Below are 25,157 nucleotides of genomic sequence, written 5' to 3' on the forward strand. Positions count from 1 at the left end.
TGCTCCAACTCCTTCAAGTTAGTTTCCTTCCCAAGTGGATTAAGGTCTGGCCTGTGACTTGGCCACTCCAAAACGTTCTGTTTCTACTTAAAACTCTCAAGTGTTGCTTTTGCAGTATGGTTTGGGTCATTGTCTTGTTATAAGGTGAACCTCCGTCACAGTCTCAAATCAATAACTGACTGAAACAGGTTTTGTTCAAGAAAATCCCTGTATTTTGCACCATCCATCTTCCCCTCAACTCAGACCATTTTCAGTGTCCGTGTTGCCGAAAAACATCCCTACGGCATGATGCTGCCACTACCATGTTTCACTGTGGGGATGGTGTTCCTGGGGTGATGAGCTTTGGTGATTTGACCTCGGACATAGCTTGTTCCTTGGTGGCCAAAAAGTTCAATTTTGGTCTCTCCTGACTATAACACCTTCCTCCATACATTTGGAGAGTCTCTCACGTGTCTTTTGGCAAATTCAAAACAAGCCTTATAATTTTTGTGGAAGTAAAGTCTTGTTTTTGCCCCCTTCCTCCATAAAAGTCACCTCCTATGACGTGTACGGCTTATTGTGGTCGTATGGAAAGATACTCCAGTCTCTGCTTAAGAACTCTGCAGATCCTTCAGGATTACCTTTTGGTCTGTGTGCTACCTCTTTGATTAAGGTCTTCCTTGCCCAGGCTGAGGGTTTTGGTGTGCACCCTGTTTTGGCAGGTTTATTGTGGTACCATGTTTTTTTCCATTTGATGATAATAGATTTGATGGTGCTCTGGGGGATCATCAGAGATTGTGATTTTTTTTTTTTTTTATAACCCAACCCTAACTTCTACTTTGTCAACAATTTTGTCCCTGATGTGTTTGGAGATCTCCTTGGTCCTCATGGTAGTGTTTGAAGATATACTTGGTCTTCATGTGGTGGGTGGTGTTTGGAGATCTCCTTGGTCTTCTTGTGGTGGTGTTTGGAGGAGATCTCCATGGTCTTCATGGTGGTGTTTGGAGCTCTCATTGGTCTTCATGGTGTTTGGAGATCTCCTTGGTCTTCATGGTTGTGTTTGGAGCTCTCCTTGGTCTTCATGGTGGTGTTTGGTGCCTCTTGTTAATAATGTTGCAGCCTCTGTGACCTTTCAGAGAAGGTAAAGTGTATACACTGACAAACATGACACTTAGATTGCACACAGAGAGACATCCTGTCACTAAGCATGGGACCTATGAAGATAATTGCTTGCACAATAAATATTTTGGCGCTTCAAGCAAAAAAGGTGAATGATTTTGCCATCTTTTAGTTATTTGATCCTATAAATTTAATTTATACCTATATTCTCTCACATCACTTCACCAACTTAGACTATTTAGTGCTGACTCATCACACACAAATCGGATTACAGAAATATTTACTCACAGGTTGGAATGTATTAAAATACGTAAAAAGGTGAATACTTTTGCAATCCACTGTATGTTTTAAACGGTTATTTCCAAAACTAGATGTGTGCCTGATGCTATCGCATCAGGAGGGCAGTAACATCACGATGGGGGCAGCTTTGTGGGGGTGGCGGCCCACCCACTTCCGTGCAATCACAACCGGCAGAAAAGACTGTGTTTTGCGGTCTGTGCTGGAGATGGTGTACGGCGCCACCAGAGGGTGGCCGCACCCAATCTCCAGTACAGGCCTCAAGCAGTGGTCTTTCCTGCCGGTTGTGACTGCACGGAGGTGTGTGGGCAGGCAGTATCAAGAGTATTCGAGCCCACGCATTGAAAATTTCATCCGATCCCTCTCACCTGGGACACTCCTCATTCCAACTACTCCCTTCAGGACGTCGCTTCAGAGTCCCCAAATGCAGCACCAACCGCCATATGAACAGCTTCTATCCACTCTGTTCAACAATTAAATCGTCATGTGTAGACTATATACTGTATCTGTCTTGTTAGATGTTACTTGTTGTATCTGTTGTTATATATTATGTTGCCTCTTTGCCACAAAGAATTCCTTGTATATATGTAATATGTACTTGGCGATAATAAATTTGATTGAATTGATTGATCCGGCGCGTGCAGTCAGGCAGTGGGTCCTGGTGGGGGTCTGGCAGCGGCATCCCTCTCATTACACCCTCTGATCCGAGCGCCATCGGGATCGCAGCTGCGTTCGGGATCGCAGTTGCGTCCTGGATCCGGGTGGCATCACGTGGGTGTACCAAAATGGCGGTCAGGGTACTTCCGGTGCAGCGCTGTGGATTGTGGGATTCGGGGACATCCAGACGGAAGTGGATGACAGACAATTTAAGGCAATTTTTATATATATATATATATATATATATATATATATATATATATATATATATATATATATATATATATATATATATATATATATATAAAATTAATTTATTTCAGGCAGAGTAGAGCGGAGAGGGCATAACGGTTGATCTCTGCTGGAAACCAGCTAGCAGAACAATGATGAAAAACACACATTGTCTATAGCAGAAAATAAAATGTGGCCGACTAATATACAGGACCGTACAGTGTTCAGAAGAATTGTGTATTATGAGCATTAGACTTGATGATGTACAAAATACCCATGATAGATGCGGCTGAAGTGAGAATAGTACAGCAGCTCGGCTGCGTTGGAAGCTGGCGCTGTTCACACATTCATCAGTTCCAGCACAGATCTGAATGATCAACTCAGAGGTCAAGATCACAGTCACAGAGGGATGCAGGGGATGGGTCTGCAGCACTGAGCAGAAGTAGGGTGCTGCAGGAAATGAATTCTTTTCAGACAAAAATAGGACTGTCCTTGAGCTATGTGAAATTCACGAGTCTGTTGTGATGAGCGAAGTCAGAGCCTCTATTCTCAGCATAGACCATCAAAGTCATGTCTGGCGTAGAAGGCAATGGCTGATTTTCTACATGGTCCTCAGCTCAAGCACTCAGGACCGCAGTGATATTTATTCTTCTACCTTGTGTGCTTTCTTTGCAGAGGACGTAAAGCATGTCTTTGGCCAGACCACCATTCACCAGCGCATACCATTCAACTGGAACTGTGAATTCATCCAGCTGCACTTCGGCAAGGACCGGAAGAGGCTTTTACCCTATGCAGAATTCACGCAGTTCTTGCTGGTGAGTCATGGATGCCGAATTTACAGTGGAAACTGTATAATAACTTATCTGGGCTAAATACAATCTTTAATTCTCTAATAATATTATTCTTCCATATTTAACGTGCCATCACCCACACGGATCCAATGCAGATCGCTCCGGGGTCTGTACCGGCATCGGAAGTTATGACGTCACAGATTTGGCTACAGCGGTCTGGTAACTTAAGCAGTGCATCGTCGGATGCTTTTTCTAATGACACGCTGGTTTGTCACCTGACCGCTGCAGTCAATCACAGGCCGCAGCGCTGCTGTAACAGGTGAGCGGCGATATCACTTCTGCTGCTGGTACAGAACGTGGAGAGCGGCCGGCGCTGGATCCAACAGTGTAATGACAGGGAAGGATTGGGAGAGTTTGCCATTTTCAGAGAATCAAAGCCCCCCTAAGGTTTTGAAGCGTAAATGGAAGGATTCTAAGCTATGTAGGGGTCAATCTGTTGGGGTCTCCACCAAACAAAGGAGCTGTGCCATTTTTTAATTTTTTGTTTGTATTTTTTCCATTTCTAACTTCATTTCCGGTCCCCCAGTTCTTATTTGGGCCGAAATTAATGTATTGTACCTACTGGGGAACATGATTCTAGTTTGGAGGGGGTTCATAAATTCCTCCTATCCAACGTGTACAGGAATGATTGATTTCTGCAGGCTTCTTCATCATGTCACTTACAGCCAGGGCCGGGCATCTGCAGCTTTGTGTATGAGTTATGCTCTTGTTACCATGTCTAGACCTCCGGCAGCCGGGACCCTTTGCTTAACTTCACTTTCTTTTAATGTCGCCCCCTTAACCGGGACCAGATGGGGACCCAAACTCAGTTTTATGTTCTCCTTCCGTGCACTGTTCCATCAGCTGGAAAGCTTGAAAGCCACCGCGAGAGAAGCATCAGCGGCACTGACATTTCCTCCTTACACCGTGCTGCGGTCAGGACTCTGAAACATCCCGGATCCGATTTCCTGAAAGATGTGCGGCCACATGAAAGCCGGAGCGCTGAGCACGTCTATAAATCTGGAGGCCTCCTTGGCCGATCCATAAACCTCCAGCCCTCTCTCCTATGACTTAGATAAATTACTCTCGGCTGCCTCGGGATCTGCCGACAGCTGATTGGTGCTTGTCCCAGATGTTAGATCTCCACTGATCACATATTAAAGACCTGTCGTTCAGATAAGTCGTCAATATCCAAATCCCCAACAGCCCAGTTGACACGCGGGGGGGGGGGGGGGTTCCATCATGGAGCCAGACTTTTACAATTTTGGGTCTGGCTGTAGATTGCGGGGTCGCATGCTGTGTTTTACCATCACCGTTGTCGTCTTCTTAAATCACAGGAAATCCAGTTGGAGCACGCGAGACAAGCGTTTGTGCAGCGTGACACCGACCACACCGGGACGATCAACGCCATGGACTTCAGGGACATCATGGTGACCATCCGTCCGCATGTCCTGACACCGTTCGTGGAGCAATGCTTGGTGGCTGTAAGTAAAGCTCGTTAATGGACGGTGTAAATTTTAACGATAGGTCTATAAACCAGAGGTCCCATTAAGTTGGATATTTTCCGTAAAGAGGAACTCGAGTCAGAAAAACGTAACTTATTTATTGGATGGATGTGAACTACTATATGGGCGAGGGTTTGATAAGTGAGACCACAGTGATGGCCAGAATGAGGGATTTATGTCAGAGCTTGACTGGTGGATCCTGCTATCTGCTGTATATAGAGGCGTTATCAGTCATTGTACAGGAGGAGGAGGAGGTGAGCTGTGCCATCACAATTTGTGACTGGTGGATCCTGTTATCTGCTTGTATATAGAGGCATTATCAGTCATTCTACAGGAGGAGGAGGTGAGCTGTGACATCACCATTTGTGCCTGTGGATCCTCTTATCTGCTGTATGTAAGAGTGTTGTCAGTCATAGTACAAGAGGTGGAGAGGTGAGCTGTGAAATTTACCTTGTAAAGTCAAGTCATACTTGTATTCAGCAATACTGGCTAATGAATTACATTATAATAAACTATATTTTAATTTCTAAATCTATATTACAGAAAAAAAAAAAAAAAATGACCCCCTGTCTCTGACATGTTTGGCGGAGATCGTAAGCACCGGGTTGTGTTTTATCGCTTCCTTCGGGGCACGTTATATTGTGATGTTTCTACATTCATTACCTGGAATAAATAGACTTGTAAAACATTTCTGACCCTGGCAATATTGAAACTTCAGCCTTGTAAATCAGTGCGGGCCGAGCCGGTGTAATCCGCCGCCATATGTGTTTGTTTAGGTCCTCGGCTCGCGCTTTCATGGAGTTTATTAGCAGGAGAGAAGTATTTTCTTTGACAGCTCACGTTGTTGTCCACATAAATCCTTTGCCTGTGTTTTTCGGCTGAGCGTTTCTTCGTCTTTTTCCCGTGCTTCGTTGCAGGCTGCTGGAGGTACCATATCTCATCAGGTCAGCTTCTCCTACTTTAATGGATTTAATTCCTTGCTTAACAACATGGAGCTTATTAGGAAGATCTACAGTACCTTGGCCGGCAATAGAAAAGACGTGGAGGTCACCAAAGGTCAGTGCACGGCTCGTGTGATGGGGGATTGGTGCAAAGTACAGTTCATTTAATTAAAAAAAAAAAAAAAAACTACAACCTAAACAGTGTGATAAATACAGATCTGAAAATGTACAAATTATTTTCTTTCCTACAAAAACTTAATTCCAAAGTTTCAGCTGCCAGGTATCTTCTCTGTATGTTATTTATTACCTCCTGTTGGCTGCAATGTCTCTGCCGGTTGAGGCTGGTTACAGGAAGTGGGAGGCACGGGTCTTGGCCCCCTCTGCCAGTTTGTAAAGGGGGTGCAGTTTTTTGCCCCTCCTATTAGGACAGTGGGGTGGCAATCTTGGCCCCCCTCTGCCAGGACAGTGGAGGGGGGGAGACTTTGTTCTCGGTCCCATCTGCCGTCACAGTGGGGGAGGGACACTGGTTTTGGCCCCCTGTGCTCAGACAGTGGAGAAGGTGTGGGGCTTGGGTCTAGCCCCCCCCTGCCAGGACAGTGAGGGGGATGGGTGCGGATCTTGGCCCCCTCTTCCAGAACAGTGGGGGGTCAGGGATGGGTGCGGATCTTGGCCCCCTGTGCCAGGACAGTGGGGGGGGGGGGGGGCGGTAATGGGTGCGGTTCTTGGCCCCCTGTGCAAGGACAGTGGGGGGGGGGGGGCAGGGAATGGGCGCAGATCTTGGCCCCCTGTGCCAGGACAGCGGGGGGAGATGGGCACAAATCTTGGCCCCCTGTGCCAGGACAGTGGGGGGATGGGTGTGGATCTTGGCCCCGCTGTGCCAGGACAGTGGGGGAAGCCGGGGATGGGTGCGGATCTTGGCCCCCTGTGCCAGAGCAGTGGGGGGGGCAGGGATGGGCACGAGTCTCGGCCTCCTGTGCCAGGACAGTGGGGGCCAGGGATAGGCGCGGGTCTTGGCCCTTTGTGCCAGGACAGAGGGGGGGCCATGGGTCTTGGTCCAGTTACCAGTGTAGTTGGGGGCAAGCGTCTCTGCCTCTGCACTTTTGCCTATCAAGCTAAATATATATATATATATATATATATATATATATATATATATATATATATATATATATATATATATATATATATATATATATATATATATACACATACAGTGGGGGAAAAAAAGTATTTAGTCAGTCAGCAATAGTGCAAGTTCCACCACTTAAAAAGATGAGAGGCGTCTGTAATTTACATCATAGGTAGACCTCAACTATGGGAGACAAACTGAGAAAAAAAAATCCAGAAAATCACATTGTCTGTTTTGTTTTCATTTTATTTGCATATTATGGTGGAAAATAAGTATTTGGTCAGAAACAAAATTTCATCTCAATACTTTGTGATATATCCTTTGTTGGCAATGACAGAGGTCAAACGTTTTCTGTAAGTCTTCACAAGGTTGCCACACACTGTTGTTGGTATGTTGGCCCATTCGTCCATGCAGATCTCCTCTAGAGCAGTGATGTTTTTGGCTTTTCGCTTGGCAACACGGACTTTCAACTCCCTCCAAAGGTTTTCTATAGGGTTGAGATCTTGAGACTGGCTAGGCCACTCCAGGACCTTGAAATGCTTCTTACGAAGCCACTCCTTCGTTGCCCTGGCGGTGTGCTTTGGATCATTGTCATGTTGAAAGACCCAGCCACGTTTCATCTTCAATGCCCTTGCTGATGGAAGGAGGTTTGCACTCAAAATCTCACGATACATGGCCCCATTCATTCTTTCATGTACCCGGATCAGTCGTCCTGGCCCCTTTGCAGAGAAACAGCCCCAAAGCATGATGTTTCCACCACCATGCTTTACAGTAGGTATGGTGTTTGATGGATGCAACTCAGTATTCTTTTTCCTCCAAACACGACAAGTTGTGTTTCTACCAAACAGTTCCAGTTTGGTTTCATCAGACCATAGGACATTCTCCCAAAACTCCTCTGGATCATCCAAATGCTCTCTAGCAAACTTCAGACGGGCCCGGACATGTACAGGCTTAAGCAGTGGGACACGTCTGGAACTGCAGGATCTGAGTCCATGGTGGCGTAGTGTGTTACTTATGGTAGGCCTTGTTACATTGGTCCCAGCTCTCTGCAGTTCATTCACTAGGTCCCCCCGCGTGGTTCTGGGATTTTTGCTCACCGTTCTTGTGATCATTCTGACCCCACGGGGTGGAATTTTGCGTGGAGCACCAGATCGAGGGAGATTATCAGTGGTCTTGTATGTCTTCCATTTTCTAATTATTGCTCCCACAGTTGATTTCTTCACTCCAAGCTGGTTGGCTATTGCAGATTCAGTCTTCCCAGCCTGGTGCAGGGCTACAATTTTGTTTCTGGTGTCCTTTGACAGCTCTTTGGTCTTCACCATAGTGGAGTTTGGAGTCAGACTGTTTGAGGGTGTGCACAGGTGTCTTTTTATACTGATAACAAGTTTAAACAGGTGCTATTACTACAGGTAATAAGTGGAGGAAAGAGGAGACTCTTAAAGAAGAAGTTACAGGTCTGTGAGAGCCAGAAATCTTGATTGCTTGTTTCTGACCAAATACTTATTTTCCACCATAATATGCAAATAAAATGAAAAAAAAACAGACAATGTGATTTTCTGGATTTTTTTTTCTCAGTTTGTCTCCCATAGTTGAGGTCTACCTATGATGTAAATTACAGACGCCTCTCATCTTTTTAAGTGGTGGAACTTGCACTATTGCTGACTGACTAAATACTTTTTTTCCCCACTGTATATATATATATATACATACACACACACACACCAATTGGCGACAGGCGCAGCTGTTTGTAACGGTAAGCGACAGGCGTAGTCGGGTGCTGTACTCAATTGGGCGCAGGGCTTAATCTGTAACAAAGAGAATTAAAGTGAAAAAAGGTTATACTCACCTTCCGACGGCCTCCGATCTCCTTTCCACATGCCCGGCCTCACCGTCCCAGTAATGCTTTGCGCCTTAGACAGGAAATGATGTCACTCTCGCGAGAGCGCGACGTCATCAGCTGTCTAAGGCGCAAAGCATTACTGGGACCGCGAGGCCGGGCGCGTGGAAATATGTAAAAAATAGAATTAAAATAAAAAATAGTTATATGCTCACCGTTTGACGGCCCGCGATCTCCGCTCCACGCGCCTGGCACCTTCCGGTCCCAGTAGTGCTTTGCACGAAGGGCTGGAGATGACGTCACTCTTGCGAGAGCGCGACGTCATCAGCGGTGTTTCGCGCAAAGCATTACTGGGACCAGAAGATGCGTGGAGTGGAGATCGCGGGCCGTCAGAACGTGAGTATATAACTATTTTTTATTTTAACAGAGACCACGTATACCAGGAAAGGGAGGTGAGGGGGACCACGCATACCAGGAAAGGGGGGTGAGGGGACCATGCTTACCAGGAAGGAGGTGTGAGAGGACCATGCATACCAGGAAAGGGGGGTAAGGGGGACCACGCATACCAGGAAAGAGGTGTGAGAGGACCATGTATACCAGGATTGGAGGTGAGGGGACCATGCATATCAGGATTGGGGGGTGAGGGAACCATGCATACCAGGAAAGGGGGGTGACGGCTGGGACCATGCATACCAGGAAAGGGGGGTGAGGGGACCATGCTTACCAGGAAGGAGGTGTGAGAGGACCATGCATACCAGGAAAGGGGGGTAAGGGGGACCACGCATACCAGGAAAGAGGTGTGAGAGGACCATGCATACCAGGATTGGAGGTGAGGGGACCATGCATATCAGGATTGGGGGGTGAGGGAACCATGCATACCAGGAAAGGGGGGTGACGGCTGGGACCATGCATACCAGGAAAGGGGGGTGAGGGGACCATGCTTACGGGAAAGAGGGGTGAGAGGACCATGCATACCAGGATTGGGGGGTGAGAGGACCATGCATACCAGGATGGGGGGGGAGGGGTACCATGCATACCAGGATTGGGGGGTGAGAGGACCATGCATACCAGGATTGGAGGTGAGGGGGACCACGCATACCAGGAAAGGGGGGTGAGGGGACCATGCTTACCAGGAAGGAGGTGTGAGAGGACCATGCATACCAGGAAAGGGGGGTAAGGGGGACCACGCATACCAGGAAAGAGGTGTGAGAGGACCATGTATACCAGGATTGGAGGTGAGGGGACCATGCATATCAGGATTGGGGGGTGAGGGAACCATGCATACCAGGAAAGGGGGGTGACGGCTGGGACCATGCATACCAGGAAAGGGGGGTGAGGGGACCATGCTTACCAGGAAGGAGGTGTGAGAGGACCATGCATACCAGGAAAGGGGGTAAGGGGGACCACGCATACCAGGAAAGAGGTGTGAGAGGACCATGCATACCAGGATTGGAGGTGAGGGGACCATGCATATCAGGATTGGGGGGTGAGGGAACCATGCATACCAGGAAAGGGGGGTGACGGCTGGGACCATGCATACCAGGAAAGGGGGGTGAGGGGACCATGCTTACGGGAAAGAGGGGTGAGAGGACCATGCATACCAGGATTGGGGGGTGAGGGGACCATGCATACCAGGATGGGGGGGGAGGGGTACCATGCATACCAGGATTGGGGGGTGAGAGGACCATGCATACCAGGATGGGGGGGGAGGGGTACCATGCATATCAGGATTGGGGGAGTGAGAGGACCATGCATACCAGGATTGGGGGGTGAGGGGACCATGCATATCAGGATTGGGGGGTGAGGGAACCATGCATACCAGGAAAGGGGGGTGACGGCTGGGACCATGCATACCAGGAAAGGGGGGTGAGGGGACCATGCTTACGGGAAAGAGGGGTGAGAGGACCATGCATACCAGGATTGGGAGTTGAGAGGACCATGCATACCAGAATGGGGGGGAGGGGTACCATGCATATCAGGATTGGGGGGAGAGAGGACCATGCATATCAGGATTGGGGGGTGCATTATTATTAAAACTTCATAAATAAACTACATACATACTCTAGAATACCCGATGCGTTAGAATCGGGCCAACATCTAGTCTACTATATAATCGTCTAATTCTCCGTCTGTAACAGAAATCCCGCGTCGCTGATTGGTCGCAGCCGGCCGCGACCAATCAGCAAGAGGCGCAGTCCAGCCGCGAATTGGCGCGGAATTCGAACGACGCACGCCACCGCTACCGTCAGGAGATCTGGAGCCCTAGCCGCTGATCTCCCGACGGTTGCCTTTGGTCATCTCCTGCCGCACGGAGGTCAGCGGCGACGCTCAATGTGCGGATGGTACCTTGTAAAAAACAGAATTAAAATAAAAAAAATAGTGATATACTCATCTTCCGACGGCCCCCGAACTCTTTCCCTCCTCTCACCACGCGCCCGGCATCTTCCGGTCCCAGTAATGCTTTGCGCGAAAGACCGCTGATGATATCGCGCTCTCGCGAGAGTGACGTCATCTCCAGTCCTTCTCGCTAAGCATTACTGGGATTGGCAGATGCTGGGAGCGTGGAGAGTCCAGGGGCCGTCGGAAGGGGAGTATATCACTTTTTTTTCTATTTTAATTCCATTTTTTACAGGTTTATGGTACCCAGGGCCTGGAGGACAGTCTCCTCTCCTCCAGACCCTGGTACCATCCGCACATTGAGCGCTGCAGATCTCCCAGCGGTTGCCGCAGGTCATCTCCTGCCGCACGGAGGTCATAAATAAACTACATACATATTCTAGAATACCCGATGCGTTAGAATCGGGCCACCGTCTAGTAGAAATATAAAAGGCTGACTTTCAAGATCGCTAAATCGAAGGCAGGAGCATTAAATGTTGGGAAATGAGACAAAGGAGTTTTCCTGTACCTACATTGCTGGCAAAATACTGATTAGGAACTTCTTATTGAAAAATAGCAGGAGCAAGGGATAAGAGACAGAAAAAAGGAGAGTTCGGCACAGCCTTTTCCTGCCTAGCTGTCCCCCGATAACCACCAGTACAAGGATTAGACACATTTGAATGGGGCTGGTTGTGGTTCCTCGCACAGCACAGTGACCCAAAGTGCAATCATGCACTGGGGATGTACTTACTTTTGCATCCTATAGATTTAAGCCATGCTTTTCTATTTTAAAAAAAATTATGAAAATACATGGAAGCCTTTTCCCACATGTTTCCAGCTTTCAACATGAATTGATATCTTGGCAAATACTCATCTTATCTTCTCTTGTGCTTTTTAATTATCTGCTGATTTGGAGGAGATTGGCAATTGCTCTATGGGGGAACAAATGCAAATTGTTTCCTGCAGGTAGCATATGTAATGTACAGTGGCATGTAAAAGTTTGGCCACCCCTGGTCAAAATTATTGTGAACAGTTAAGCAAGTTCAAGATGAATTGATCTCTAAAAGGCCTAAAGTTAAAGATGACACATTTCCTTTGTACTGTATTTTAGGCAAAACAATAATAGTCATTTTGAAAATTACAAAAAGGAAAATGGGCCAATGCAAAAGTTTGGGCACCCTTGGAGATGTGTGTGCTCAGATAACTTTGACCAAAGTCACAGACCTTACTTAGCCTGTTAGGTTATGGCTTGTTCACCATCATCGGTAGGAAAGGCCAGGTGATGCAAAATTCCCAGCTTTATAAAACCCCAGCCGCTTCTAGTCTTGTGCCAAAAACCAACAGCCATGGGTTCTTCTAAGCAGCTGCCTAGCACTCTGAAAATGACAATGGTGGAGGCCCACAAAGCAGGAGAAGGCTATAAGAAGATAGCACAGTGCTTTCAAGATAAAGTCTGGAAGACCAAGCAAAATTTCAGTGAGAGCTGCTCATAGGATTGCTAGAGAGGCAAATCACAACCCCCGCTTGACTACAAAAGACCTTCAGAAAGATTTAGCAGACTCTGGAATTGTAGTACATTGTTCTACTGTTCAGAGACACCTGCACAAATATGGGAGGATAACATAATACTCTTAGGCCCAATGATAAAAGCTACAGTGGGGAAAATAAGTATTTGATTCACAGATGATTTTTTTTCCCACCTACAAAGAATGGAGAGGTCTGTAATTGTTATCGTAGGTACACTTCACCTGTGAGAAACAGAATCTAAAAATAAAAACCCAAAAGTCATATTGTATGATTTTTAAATAATTTAAATTGCATTTTATTACATGAAGTATTTGATCACCGACCAACCATCAAGAATTCTGCCTCACAGACCTGTTAGTTTTTCTGTAAGAAGCCTCCTACCCTGCACTCATTACTTGTATTAATTGTACCTGTTTGAACTCTTTACGTGTATGTAAGACACCTGTCCAGACACAATCACACTCCAACCCCTCCACCATGGTCCAGACCAAAGATGTGTCTAAGGACGCCAGGGACAAAATTGTAGACCTGTACAAGGCTGGGATGGGCTACAGGACATTAGTCAAGCAGCTTGGTGAGAAGGCAACAACTGTTGGCAAAATTACTAGAAAATGGAATAAACACAAGATGGCTGTCAATCTTCTTTGGTCTGGGGCTCCATGCAAGATATCACCTCATTGGGGTAAGGATGATTCTGAGAAAGGTCCGGAAACAGCCCAGAACTACACGGGAGGACCTGGTCAATGACCTGAAGAGAGCTGGGACCAGTGTCTCGAACATTACCATTAGTAACACACTACGCCATCATGGATTAAACGCCTGCAGGGCAAAAAAGGTCCTCCTGCTCACGCCAGCACATGTCCAGGCCCATTTGATGTTTGCCAGTCACCGTCTGGATGATCCAGAGGAGGCATGGGAGAAGGACATGTGGTCAGATGAGACCAAAATAGAACTTGCTGATGCAAACATAACACATCTCTAAAAAAGCTGAAGGTTGGTGAAAAGAGGATGGCTTCTACAAATGGATAATGATCCCAAACGCACGTCAAAATCCACAATAGACGACCTCAAAAGGTGTAAGGCCTCTTTCACACTTCCGTTTTTGACAATCAGTCAAAATCCGCCAGGTTTTGAAAAAAACGGATCCGCAATTTTTTTTGCGGATCCGTTTTTTTCCCCATTGAGTTGCATTACTGGTGGATCTTGACTGATTGTCATCCGCTGGATCCGTTTTTGTGAGGATCCACCAAATTTTTTTCATCCGCCGGCATGCCTGGACGGACCATGCAACGTTTTTTTTTGTGGTTGGATCCGCAAAAGGAAGTCAGGGAGAAAATTAACCCTGAAATCCTTTCTGCCGGAGGAAAAAAAATTCTTTCTCTTTCTCTTTCTTTCTCTTTCTTTCTCTTTCTTTCTCTTTCTCTCTTTCTTTCTTTCTTTCTCTTTCTTTCTTTTTTTCTCGCTTTCTTTTTTTCTCGCTTTCTTTTTTTCTCGCTTTCTTTTTTTCTCGCTTTCTTTTTTTCTCGCTTTCTTTTTTTCTCGCTTTCTTTTTTTCTCGCTTTCTTTTTTTCTCGCTTTCTTTTTTTCTCGCTTTCTTTTTTTCTCGCTTTCTTTTTTTCTCGCTTTCTTTTTTTCTCGCTTTCTTTTTTTCTCGCTTTCTTTTTTTCTCGCTTTCTTTTTTTCTCGCTTTCTCTTTCTTTCTCTCTTTCTCTCTTTTTTTCTCGCTTTCTCTCTTTCTTTCTCTTTCTTTATCTCTTTCTCTCTTTCTTTCTCTCTCTTCCCCGTCTCTCTCTCTCTTCCCCGTCTCTCTCTCTCTTCCCCGTCTCTCTCTCTCTTCCCCGTCTCTCTCTCTCTTCCCCGTCTCTCTCTCTCTTCCCCGTCTCTCTCTCTCTTCCCCGTCTCTCTCTCTCTTCCCCGTCTCTCTCTCTCTTCCCCGTCTCTCTCTCTCTTCCCCGTCTCTCTCTCTCTTCCCCGTCTCTCTCTCTCTTCCCCGTCTCTCTCTCTCTCTTCCCCGTCTCTCTCTCTCTCTTCCCCGTCTCTCTCTCTCTTCCCCGTCTCTCTCTCTCTTCCCCGTCTCTCTCTCTCTTCCCCGTCTCTCTCTCTCTCTTCCCCGTCTCTCTCTCTCTTCCCCGTCTCTCTCTCTCTTCCCCGTCTCTCTCTCTCTTCCCCGTCTCTCTCTCTCTTCCCCGTCTCTCTCTCTCTTCCCCGTCTCTCTCTCTCTTCCCCGTCTCTCTCTCTCTTCCCCGTCTCTCTCTCTCTTCCCCGTCTCTCTCTCTCTTCCCCGTCTCTCTCTCTCTTCCCCGTCTCTCTCTCTCTTCCCCGTCTCTCTCTCTCTTCCCCGTCTCTCTCTCTCTTCCCCGTCTCTCTCTCTCTTCCCCGTCTCTCTCTCTCTTCCCCGTCTCTCTCTCTCTTCCCCGTCTCTCTCTCTCTTCCCCGTCTCTCTCTCTCTTCCCCGTCTCTCTCTCTCTTCCCCGTCTCTCTCTCTCTTCCCCGTCTCTCTCTCTCTTCCCCGTCTCTCTCTCTCTCTTCCCCGTCTCTCTCTCTCTCTTCCCCGTCTCTCTCTCTCTCTTCCCCGTCTCTCTCTCTCTCTTCCCCGTCTCTCTCTCTCTCTTCCCCGTCTCTCTCTCTCTCTTCCCCGTCTCTCTCTCTCTCTTCCCCGTCTCTCTCTCTCTCTTCCCCGTCTCTCTCTCTCTCTTCCCCGTCTCTCTCTCTCTCTTCCCCGTCTCTCTCTCTCTCTTCCCCGTCTCTCTCTCTCTCTTCCCCGTCTCTCTCTCTCTCTTCCCCGTCTCTCTCTCTCTCTTCCCCGTCTCTCTCTCTCTCTTCCCCGTCTCTCTCTCTCTCTTCCCCGTCTCTCTCTCTCTCTTCCCCGTCTCTCTCTCTCTCTTCCCCGTCTCTCTCTCTCTCTTCCCCGTCTCTCTCTCTCTCTTCCCCGTCTCTCTCTCTCTCTTCCCCGTCTCTCTCTCTCTCTTCCCCGTCTCTCTCTCTCTCTTCCCCGTCTCTCTCTCTCTCTTCCCCGTCTCTCTCTCTCTCTTCCCCGTCTCTCTCTCTCTCTTCCCCGTCTCTCTCTCTCTCTTCCCCGTCTCTCTCTCTCTCTTCCCCGTCTCTCTCTCTCTCTCTCTCTTCCCCGTCTCTCTCTCTCTCTCTCTCTTCCCCGTCTCTCTCTCTCTCTCTCTCTTCCCCGTCTCTCTCTCTCTCTCTCTCTTCCCCGTCTCTCTCTCTCTCTCTCTCTTCCCCGTCTCTCTCTCTCTCTCTCTCTTCCCCGTCTCTCTCTCTCTCTCTCTCTCTTCCCCGTCTCTCTCTCTCTCTCTCTCTCTTCCCCGTCTCTCTCTCTCTTCCCCATCTCTCTCTTCTCTTTTTCCCGGCCAGCGGTTCCTTTAAATTTCCTCATTCTGCGGATCCGTCAAAAAACAGATCCTGTGGCATCCGTTCACATCAGTTAGAAACGGATCTGCTTGTCCGCCTTTTTGGCGGATTTTAACTGACACAAAAAACTGAAGTGTGAAAGAGGCCTTAGCTGAAGGTTTTACAATGGCCCTCACAGTCCCCTGATGTGAACATCATTGAAAATCTGTGGCTAGACCTCAAAATAGCAGAGAATGCAAAATGCCCCAGGAGTCACATAACGTTTACAAGCTGTGATACTTTGAAAAGGGGGTGGTACTAGGTGCTAACCATGTAGTAGGGCGCCCAAACTTTTGCATTGGCCCAGTCTCCTTTTTGTAATTTTTTTAAATGTGAAAGATAAATATGTGTGTGTGTGTGTGTGTGTGTGTGTGTGTGTGTGTATATACACTATGAAATACCAAGGGGTGCTCAAACTTTACATGCCACTGTATGTACACAGTGACTGCACGAGCAGAATAGAGTGCAGCTCCTGATGTAACTATGGATCCGTGCTTTTTTTTTTTTTTTACAGCCTTGAAGCTGATGGGTTTTTGCACTGGACATTTGCTGTTTAATTCCACATTGAATTCCTTTTTTGCCTTTTTTTTATTGTAAAGTTGATCCTTTTTTTTCTTGTTTCTATTGTGTCTCTTACAGAGGAGTTTGTGTTGGCCGCTCAAAGATTTGGACAGGTTACACCCATGGAAGTTGACATATTGTTCCAGTTAGCAGATTTATACGAGTCGCGGGGGTAAGTAAGACGCTGTAGCATTGGTTTATAAGCCGAAGGAAAACAATAACTTTAATTAGTGGCTTTTCTCCTACCAAATATACATTTATAATCTCTCATGTGTGTGTATTACATACTGTGCATTGTATCCGCGGCTCAGTAATCAGTGTCGCGGTTTTTGTTACCAGACGCATGACGATGGCGGATATCGAACGGATCGCTCCTTTAGAAGAGGGCGCGCTGCCGTACAACCTGGCGGAAGCTCAGAGACAGGTACAACTTTCGGGTCTCTTTCTCTTTACTCCTTATTTATAAAGCCTGCACTCGCTTATAGCAGCAGCAACCGGAGCTAGCGCTGATTGCGGCTTTTAACCCCTTAAATGCTGCTGTCGGTGGTCTTCCGTTTCTGGGTTACATATGTCATTAATTTTAACTTCATACTGTATATATTAGAGGCGATCAAACAAACAAAGGTCCAAGTCTCCTTAAAGGTTTTGTCCAGGACTTTAACATTGATTAGAATATGTCATCAAAGTATGGAGGGGGCGAAAATAAACCCGGCACACCACGGATCTGCTGTTCCCACTGTGTGTGGCGGCTGAAACAGCTCCGTTGCGGAGCTATACAGTTCCATCCACGGAATCGTGCTCTCATCCACCCGCTATTGATTTGACTAGGGGGCGGATTGCAGTACCCGGCCTTATGCACAACATCCCTGCAAAAAAAATATCCAGCCACGTTGGATTTTTAAGATTTTGACATCATATTGTTGATGCAACAAACAAACCTCACTGCCGTCTTTAGGTCCAAGGGGTTCTGGGACTTGCTGGGACTTGCTGTTCTGCAGCAATAATGGTTGTGCTTCAAATATGAGAAATGTAAAAGATACATCTCCTTACTATTAGTCTCCCTTTTGTGTGGGTGCCCACCTCTCGCCCTGGCCGGGGTGTCGGGTTGGCCTCCCTTATGCCCCCTGTTACATTGGCCCATTAGATTCGTTCGCGGCTCCCTATAGATCTCCGAATAAAAGCCGACTGCAGTAATTCACCATTTGAAAGGCTGTGGCCCCTTTTTTTCATGTCTGTCATCTACAGAGTGGCCCAAAAGACCCAACATGGGACAAGGCGAGGAGGGGAAAATTACCGAAAGACTCGAATCCTGCCTTACATCCAAGTTTTAGGTCACTGTCCCCCCCCCCATTTCTGTATTTTCCGGGCCGTGTTTGATCTCCCCGATTGTGTTTAACTCCGTCCTTGCTGAGGCTTGAGAACATGTTTCATTCATGTCATTAGTCTGTTCTATAGCCCCTCCGTGCCCGTGTTTAAGGCTCTCTGCTCCCTAGGAAGCCATTTCTCACCGCGCGCAATTATCTTCAAGGGCCACGTCTTTTCATTTTGAAAGCACGGCAATTATACATACATCACTTTAATTATACCCATTAAAGGGACACAGGCCGTATTTTTAACATTTTCATAAGTGGCGCATATAGCAGCTAGGAAGATCATCATTTTTTTTTTTTTTTTCACTTTTCCCCCTGATGAAGAAAATTATAGAAGATCTTGTTGTATTGTCAGGAAATGTTTCTTTGAAAAGTTATGTTGCATCACAGTATTTTGTAATTGCCTTATCCTATTTTTACTTGATTTTTCTGTTTTGTAATGTTTAACTTTTATCATTGTTTCATGATTTATTACAGTATCTTATAGTTAATTATATTTTAGTTTTATTTATTTGATTCATTTTATTGTATATTTTGTATTTATCTTCATTTTATCTTTTACCATATACATTTTGATTTTATTTTTTTTTTTTTTTTTTTACTTTTATACATATTTTTATTGAATTTTATTTTTAGATTTTATTTTACGTATATTCTGGTCAATTTTTTTTTTTTTATTTGATTTAATTTTTTTTTTATATTTTATGTATAGTTTTTTATTATAGAGCTTTATATTTATGTTGATTTTATTTATAATAGTTTTATTATATATATATATATATATATATATATATATATATATATATATATATATCTTTATTTTATTGAAAACTCTCATCGCAGCTTGATATGTCCTTTGTCTGGAAAGTTGATAAACTAGCAACTAATCTGCCAAAGAGCATAAAATACTTTTTTTTTTTTGTTTTTTTTGTTTTACCGCACTAATCGAAATCCTGGTAACCTGGCATGCAACAAGAGAATAGTACATGCCAGATTATGGGACATGTTACCTGGTCATCTAGTACGTGGTAATGCCTATAGAGATCAGGTCTTTTTAACCAACTATTGGATGAGACCTTTAAAGGGGTCGTTCAGAATTTGGATTTTTATGCCTTATCAGATTGGTGGGGCTCTGACACTCGCCACCCCCCCAACAGGCAGCTGTCTGCAGGTAGCGCAGTGGTTGGACAGAGTGTACGGAGCCAGAACTCCACAGCACCATACTCTGTGTAGTGGCCTTTCATGGGTAGTGCAGCCTTCCATCAGCTGACTTGTAGGGATGTCGGGTGTTGGACCCCACAAATCTGATATTGAAATATTGTGGGGTTATATTTGCGCACTCTGTTCCTTCCTGCCCTCAGTATCTTCCATAAGTAGATGGTGGGTTGTCGGGCCCCCATCAATCTGTTATTGATGACCAATCCGAAGTTTTGGCCAACCTCTAAAAAGTATATGGGGTAATTTTAACAAAAAGAGAGAAACACTAAAATGGGGGTAAACAAAGTGTATTCCAGGAGTGCACCACTTCTGTAAATCTGTGCCCCCGCTGATCAGAGACAGACCCCTGGTAAGAATACTTCCATCTCTTCCAGCGCTGAGAACCTTAATGAGCTACACACGTTAAAGATGTCGTCCGAACCCAAAAATTTGTTCGGTAGCAGCCGTCCCTATAATGTGCATGGGGGCCATTTCACCAGACCGTTCTTTTGTTCTCTTGCTACAGCCGTTTGGGGGACCCCACAGGCATCTGGGGCACTGCAGTTTGTGGCCCCATAGGTGTCTGGGGGAACCCCACAGACCTCTAAGACGTGACGGTGTGGGGACATTTCATCAGCCAAATCTTTTGTTCTCTTGCCACGGGTGTCTGGGGAGGAGTGGTGGTTGGGGGACCACATGGGCATCTGAGATGCGGCGATTGGGGGGACCCACTGGCGTCTGGGGCGCGGCAGTTGGGGCCATTTCATCAGCCAATTATTTTGTTCTCTTGCCACTGTGTCTGGGGCACAGTGATTGGAGGACCCCATGGGTGTCTGGGGCATGGCAATTAAGGGAAGCCACAGGAGTCTGGGGCACAGCGGTTGTTGGACCCCACGGGGCATCCGGGGTGTGGCTGCGTGGGGAACCCTACAGGTGTGTCTGGGGCATGGCGGTTTGGGGCCATTTCATCAACAAATTTTTATTCTCTGGGTGCAGCAGTTTGGCAGGGGATCCCATGAACGTCAGGGGCGCAGCCATTGGAGTCTCATTCATCAGCCAATTCCTTTGTTCTCTTGCCACAGGTGTCTGGGGCGCAGTGGGGGACTACTCGGGCTTCTGGTGCGCGGTGTTTGGCTGTTTGCAGGGGATCCCATGGGTGTCTGGGATGTGGCGGGTAGATGGACCGCTTGGCGCCTGGGGCTCAGCGTTTGGTAGGAGACCCCATGGGTGTCAATTAGAAGCTAATAGAGAATATAGAAGCGCTTGTGTATGAGGGACGCGGGAGAGAGCTGTTGCCAAGTCGGCAGCATCTTCCATAAATGATGGGATGAGTTGCGATTCTCGGCCTTCCACAGTCGGGAGTATGAGGTGTGACCAGAGGTTGGTTATCTGCTCTGTTGAAGCGCTCGAGCAGCGCGAAACGGCCGTTGTCAGCCTTCTTTGCACTCCTTATGTCAATCCCCCGACTTGACATGTACATGATATGTCAATAAATCAGTGAAACTTCCATCTCGATGAGTGCGACCTCTTCTCTTTGCATGGATTCCCAGGATTGACTGTTTCCAGGTCTGGCACCCGAGATTCCCAGCTGCTGGGCTTCTGTATGCCGCACATCATTTGAAGTCATACGGTAACAGTGGTGCCGTCCGCTTTTTATCTTGAGTTTTGTTCAATAGCGAAGCCTGACCCCTTCTCTCATGGTCAGTGGGCAGACCGTGAAGGGGGCTGGCTTTTCTATAAAGTGAGACATCAGCCAGCCCCCTTCAACTACTGGTTGTCATTTATGCATAGTTTAGGCAACCCCTTTTTTCATCAGCCAAACCCCCCAATACTCTAATATCCGATGGCTGGGTAATACAGCTCGTGACCATCTAGTACCCGTCCCCGTACTCGCCCCTATCACTTGCGCAGATCTTTATTCCTTTGCCTGTATTTAAGGCCGTAGATCTGTATTTATTTATATTTATTTTAGATACATTTTATATCATTTTTTTTTTTTCTAATCGCCTTTTTATGATAAAACCACGACGGCAGAGGCCAAGTCTGCGCTGAGACGCCTGCTCGAGACCACAGAGGTTTCGGGCAAGCTACATTTTGGCAGGCGGGCTACAATCCTGACCTCCATCCTAAAGATTTGCTGCGCGGTTTGGGGGGGAGTGCTATTACTTCATTATGCTTTTTTATACATCCTGGTTTCTGACTGGATGTCTTCGTACAACAGGCGGCAGCTTAAAGAAGCGCAGAGAAGCACAAGAGCCATTCCAGGTGTGTCGGCTTCCAAAGCTTGCACTTCAGTGTGACACCGCTTTTGTTTAGCAAATGTTACCGCAGCTTTTGGTGCACGATCCGTTATGTGGCGTTTACAAGCCGGATGTCTGGGGAAAATCTCCGAATATGGCGGCTTAGCAGCTGGAATTGGCTTAAATGTATTTTGACTTAGGCCAGGCTCACATCACTACAGGATAAATGTGACTCCACCAGCAGAATAGTGAGTGCAGCTCTGAAGTAATGTAGACTTACACTCTCTGTGTAGGTTATACAGCAATTTTCTAAGTAAATATATTTCCAAAGGTGCTATTGGCATGAAATTCTCACCAGATGTTGGTAACCACCAATACAATCCACACAGGTGAAGAAATCAAACCTTACATGTCCATAAATTAAGCTTCCGCATTAGTCCCACGTACGCCGCCTATCGTGCTTGTGTTATCGTGCGTCCTGTGCATGTTGCTGGATGTTTCTGAGTTAGTGCGGACGTTGAAGTTTGACAGGTCCAGGGTGCAATCTCCAATATCTTGCATAAGCAAAATGTTAGGTCTGCACCTTATCCTTACCCTCATCCTCGTGCACGAGCATGGTTAAATAAGAATACCGCTATTTGTCAGTTCAGACGGTGGTGGAGCATCTCCAGAGCTCTTGTGATGTGGCCATCTTGCTAAGCCAGCCCCCTTCTCTATATGTATTGATCTTGAAGTGGGGGGGCTGGTTTGGGTATTAAAATGAGACAGTGATCCGACCCCTCGACACCTGGCGCTGAGACTGTGCTGACACCAAGAGAAAATTCTTCCCTATGTGGAGTCCATGACCAGAAGCAGAGATGGCGAACTTGGGACAAGATGGAGTGTTCGAAGATTGCGGCCTCTGAGATAATTGAAGTATAAAAATGAGTTTTATAATTTAGTGATAATTTCTGTATGGTGGGAAGGCCCGGGCGTGTAATCCTTTATTTCCCATGCGTGCCCGGCCGAGCATGCACATGTATAGGGAAGACTGGAGACGGTTGGTGGCCATACCTCTGTCTGCTGGACCTATGTGTACGGGGACCTGAAGATGCTGCCAGACACCTGCAGCTTGTGTGTTAAGAGCAGAAGGATTGGGCATGTTTAAAATGCATCATGCCCACCCCCTCTCTTTCGTATGTTTGCGTCCAGGGGAGAGTAGAAGAACTTCTCTCTGAATTGGTGGGTTTGGCTGACGTTTTACATGTATGGCAACCTTTATACTGCAGCACAGTATGACATGTGGAGTGTGCTCATGGGGTATTTGTGTTTGTTTGTTTTTTTTTAAGGTTGTATAAAGTTTTCATATTGTTACGAAGTGCTTTTTTAAATTTACGTTTTACTTCCTTTTTTTTTTTTCTTAACCCCTCATACATTTTTACTTTTTTCTTTACCTTTTTTTTACTTTGTCACATTTTCTTTCTTTCCTTTTTTTTCTCCTTTCATTCTTTCTCTTTTTTTCTTTTCTTGCTCCTTTTTTCTTGTTTTATCCTTTTTTTTTCCTCCTTTTCCTTTTCCTCCTTTTCTTTTTCTTCTTTCTTTCTACACCTTTTTTTTCTTTTTTTTTTTTTTCCCTCTTGATCTATTGGCGCTTTTGCCTGCAGTCCCAGGTAATTGATATGTGCACCGCTGTGTCTCTGTCTCCTAATAGCAGGTGTCTTATGTTGTCCTTTTTCTTTCAAGCATCAAGGCTCAGGAGAAGTGTCTCGTACTGTCCTTGTCCAAGTGGCCGAGTCGGCGTACAGATTTGCTCTTGGTTCAATCGCTGGAGGTTAGTCATGGTTGACTGTAGCCGCCTTATCTCCATGATCGCCCCGCTGCCTCCCCTGTTTTGGGCGCACAATGCTCTCCCTGTGTATTCCCACAGTAGATTTGCTTCACGGGTCACCGCCCCTGTCAGTATTATATGCACCGTCCATTGTATTGCATGGCTGTCGGAGGGTTGGGGGTTGTACCGATGACTTGTCCCGAAACAAGTTTATAAAGTTTATTAAAACAGTCGGTTCTTCTCCGTTGATTAAGTCTTGGAGGAGCGTTTAATGTAACTTCATTAAGTCTTATGAAACACGTGCACTTATCATAATTGTATCTTGTAACCACTGAATTATTCTTTTTTTTTTTTTATCTTCTCCCCAATAAGCCGTTGGCGCCACCGCTGTCTACCCCATCGACCTGGTGAAAACAAGAATGCAGAACCAGAGATCGACTGGATCGTTCGTAGGGGAGCTCATGTACAAGAACAGTTTTGACTGTTTTAAGAAAGTATTGCGGTACGAAGGCTTTTTTGGACTTTACAGAGGTCAGTCAAAGCCCCCACTTTTCATATCCTTCTCATAGATCGGTATTGACCGGCCATTGCTCGTACGAAGCAGTATTTTCTTTCTTTACATGCCTTGCCGTGCTCAAGGTGGCCATGAAGGGATTGAAGACTGGTTCTTGGCCACCATTGTTGGCCTTTTTTAAAAGATTTGTTCCAAAATTGTAGCTTTCTGAGCACTGGGGGTCAAACATCTGTTACCCCTGCTCACCTCTGCTTCGACATCAGTGAGGTTCCCAGTGGCCGGAATCCCAGCAAAATGGAATCGATCATCTGTCCAATGGATTTGGGTTTAATGTCTAAACTTTGTACAAACCCTTGAGCCAACTGTTCATGCAGAACCCTTATAGGACACCATTTCCTCTAGTAATTATTTTCCAAGGGTAAGATGATGGCCAATGTGTGTGATTTACGATATATGGAGGGTTTGAACTAAGAATTTCTGCCAATATTTTACCAAAATGTGCAAACAATTGATGAAATGCCTATGGTACATCAATTCTAAGGGTACGTGCACACAATCTTCCATAGCAGCATTTTGCACACAGCTCACCTGTGCTGCGTAAAAAACGCTGCGTTCTAGGTTGTTACAAGCACCATAGATGGGATTTCTATAAATCCCATGCACACTTTGCTTCTATTTGTTGCTGCGTAAACTCGCCCCCGGGGCAAGTTCACAAGGCGCAGCGTGTTAACCAACTGCAGTGGTGATGCTAGTCTGCGCTGCGTAGTCTCACCCATATAGCCATTCACTAGATGCGGTAAATCCGCATGGTTCACGGAACACAAATGCGGATTTACCTGCGAGATTAGAACACAGCATTTTGGATGCAGCGAAAGTATGCTGCGTCCTAATAGGGGCTACATCCTGATCATGGGCACATAGTCTAATAGAGGTGGCCGGTAGTTTAAGCAACAAGCACAGCGCTTACAGCTCTCTGCTATACAGCTTGCAAGCGCTGCACCTTTCTTTCTTTTTTTTCTTTTTTTTTTTTTTCTCGTTCTTTTTTTTTTTTTTTTCTTTTGTACTTTTTTGTTCGCTTGTAAGCTCGCTCTTTCTCTTGCACGCTAGCTGTTTCTCTCGCTCTTTCTTGCTCTTTCACTCTAACAAGTGGCTGGTAGTCCAAGCCAGATGTGCAGTGCTTCCCAGCTCTATGCTATACAGCTTGTAAGCACTCCTCTGAAGCTGACAGTTTTGCCCCATCCGGCCATGTTCAGTGTCCCTGCATTCCTCTTATGCTTCATAATTAGATGGTTCAGACCAGTGGCTCAAACAAACTGCCTGCCCGAACTATCAGTCTTGAGGAGCGCAGCACTTACCGGCAACCTGGAGGCCGTGCGCTTGAAGAAATGAGAAAATCCCTTTAATGGCTTACCCCTCACCCCCTCCCTTAAACAAAAAAAAAAATGATCACTATAAATTGATGACTACATCACAACAGGTCTCATCCTTGTTATGAGTCCCCTGTTACCACTTTTTTTTTTTTAATTAAAGGGACGTGACCTATGGATCCAGTATACGATGAGCTCTTTTAATTGGGGTGATCTAATCTAAATAAAAATACAAGGTGGTGCCACTGGGTGAAATCCGCAGACGCCCCGC

General features: G+C 46.3%; 1 protein-coding gene across 2 annotated transcripts in view; it reads left to right on the plus strand.

The window, feature by feature from the left end:
* The window catches only part of SLC25A13 (solute carrier family 25 member 13), a 125,394-nt gene that overhangs the window by 51,574 nt on the left and 48,663 nt on the right, over nucleotides 1-25,157 (plus strand). For both annotated transcript variants that reach the window (XM_073582087.1, XM_073582088.1), the window contains exons 5-11: nucleotides 2,959-3,098; nucleotides 4,451-4,597; nucleotides 5,536-5,674; nucleotides 16,470-16,563; nucleotides 16,731-16,815; nucleotides 22,921-23,008; nucleotides 23,378-23,536. In XM_073582087.1, the coding sequence (XP_073438188.1) occupies nucleotides 2,959-3,098; nucleotides 4,451-4,597; nucleotides 5,536-5,674; nucleotides 16,470-16,563; nucleotides 16,731-16,815; nucleotides 22,921-23,008; nucleotides 23,378-23,536 (852 nt within the window). The remainder of the gene's footprint in view (nucleotides 1-2,958; nucleotides 3,099-4,450; nucleotides 4,598-5,535; nucleotides 5,675-16,469; nucleotides 16,564-16,730; nucleotides 16,816-22,920; nucleotides 23,009-23,377; nucleotides 23,537-25,157) is intronic.

The sequence above is a fragment of the Dendrobates tinctorius genome, unplaced genomic scaffold (genome assembly GCF_039654945.1).
Source record: "Dendrobates tinctorius isolate UK_male_01 unplaced genomic scaffold, ASM3965494v1 ptg000070l, whole genome shotgun sequence".
Classification (NCBI taxonomy): domain Eukaryota; kingdom Metazoa; phylum Chordata; class Amphibia; order Anura; family Dendrobatidae; genus Dendrobates; species Dendrobates tinctorius.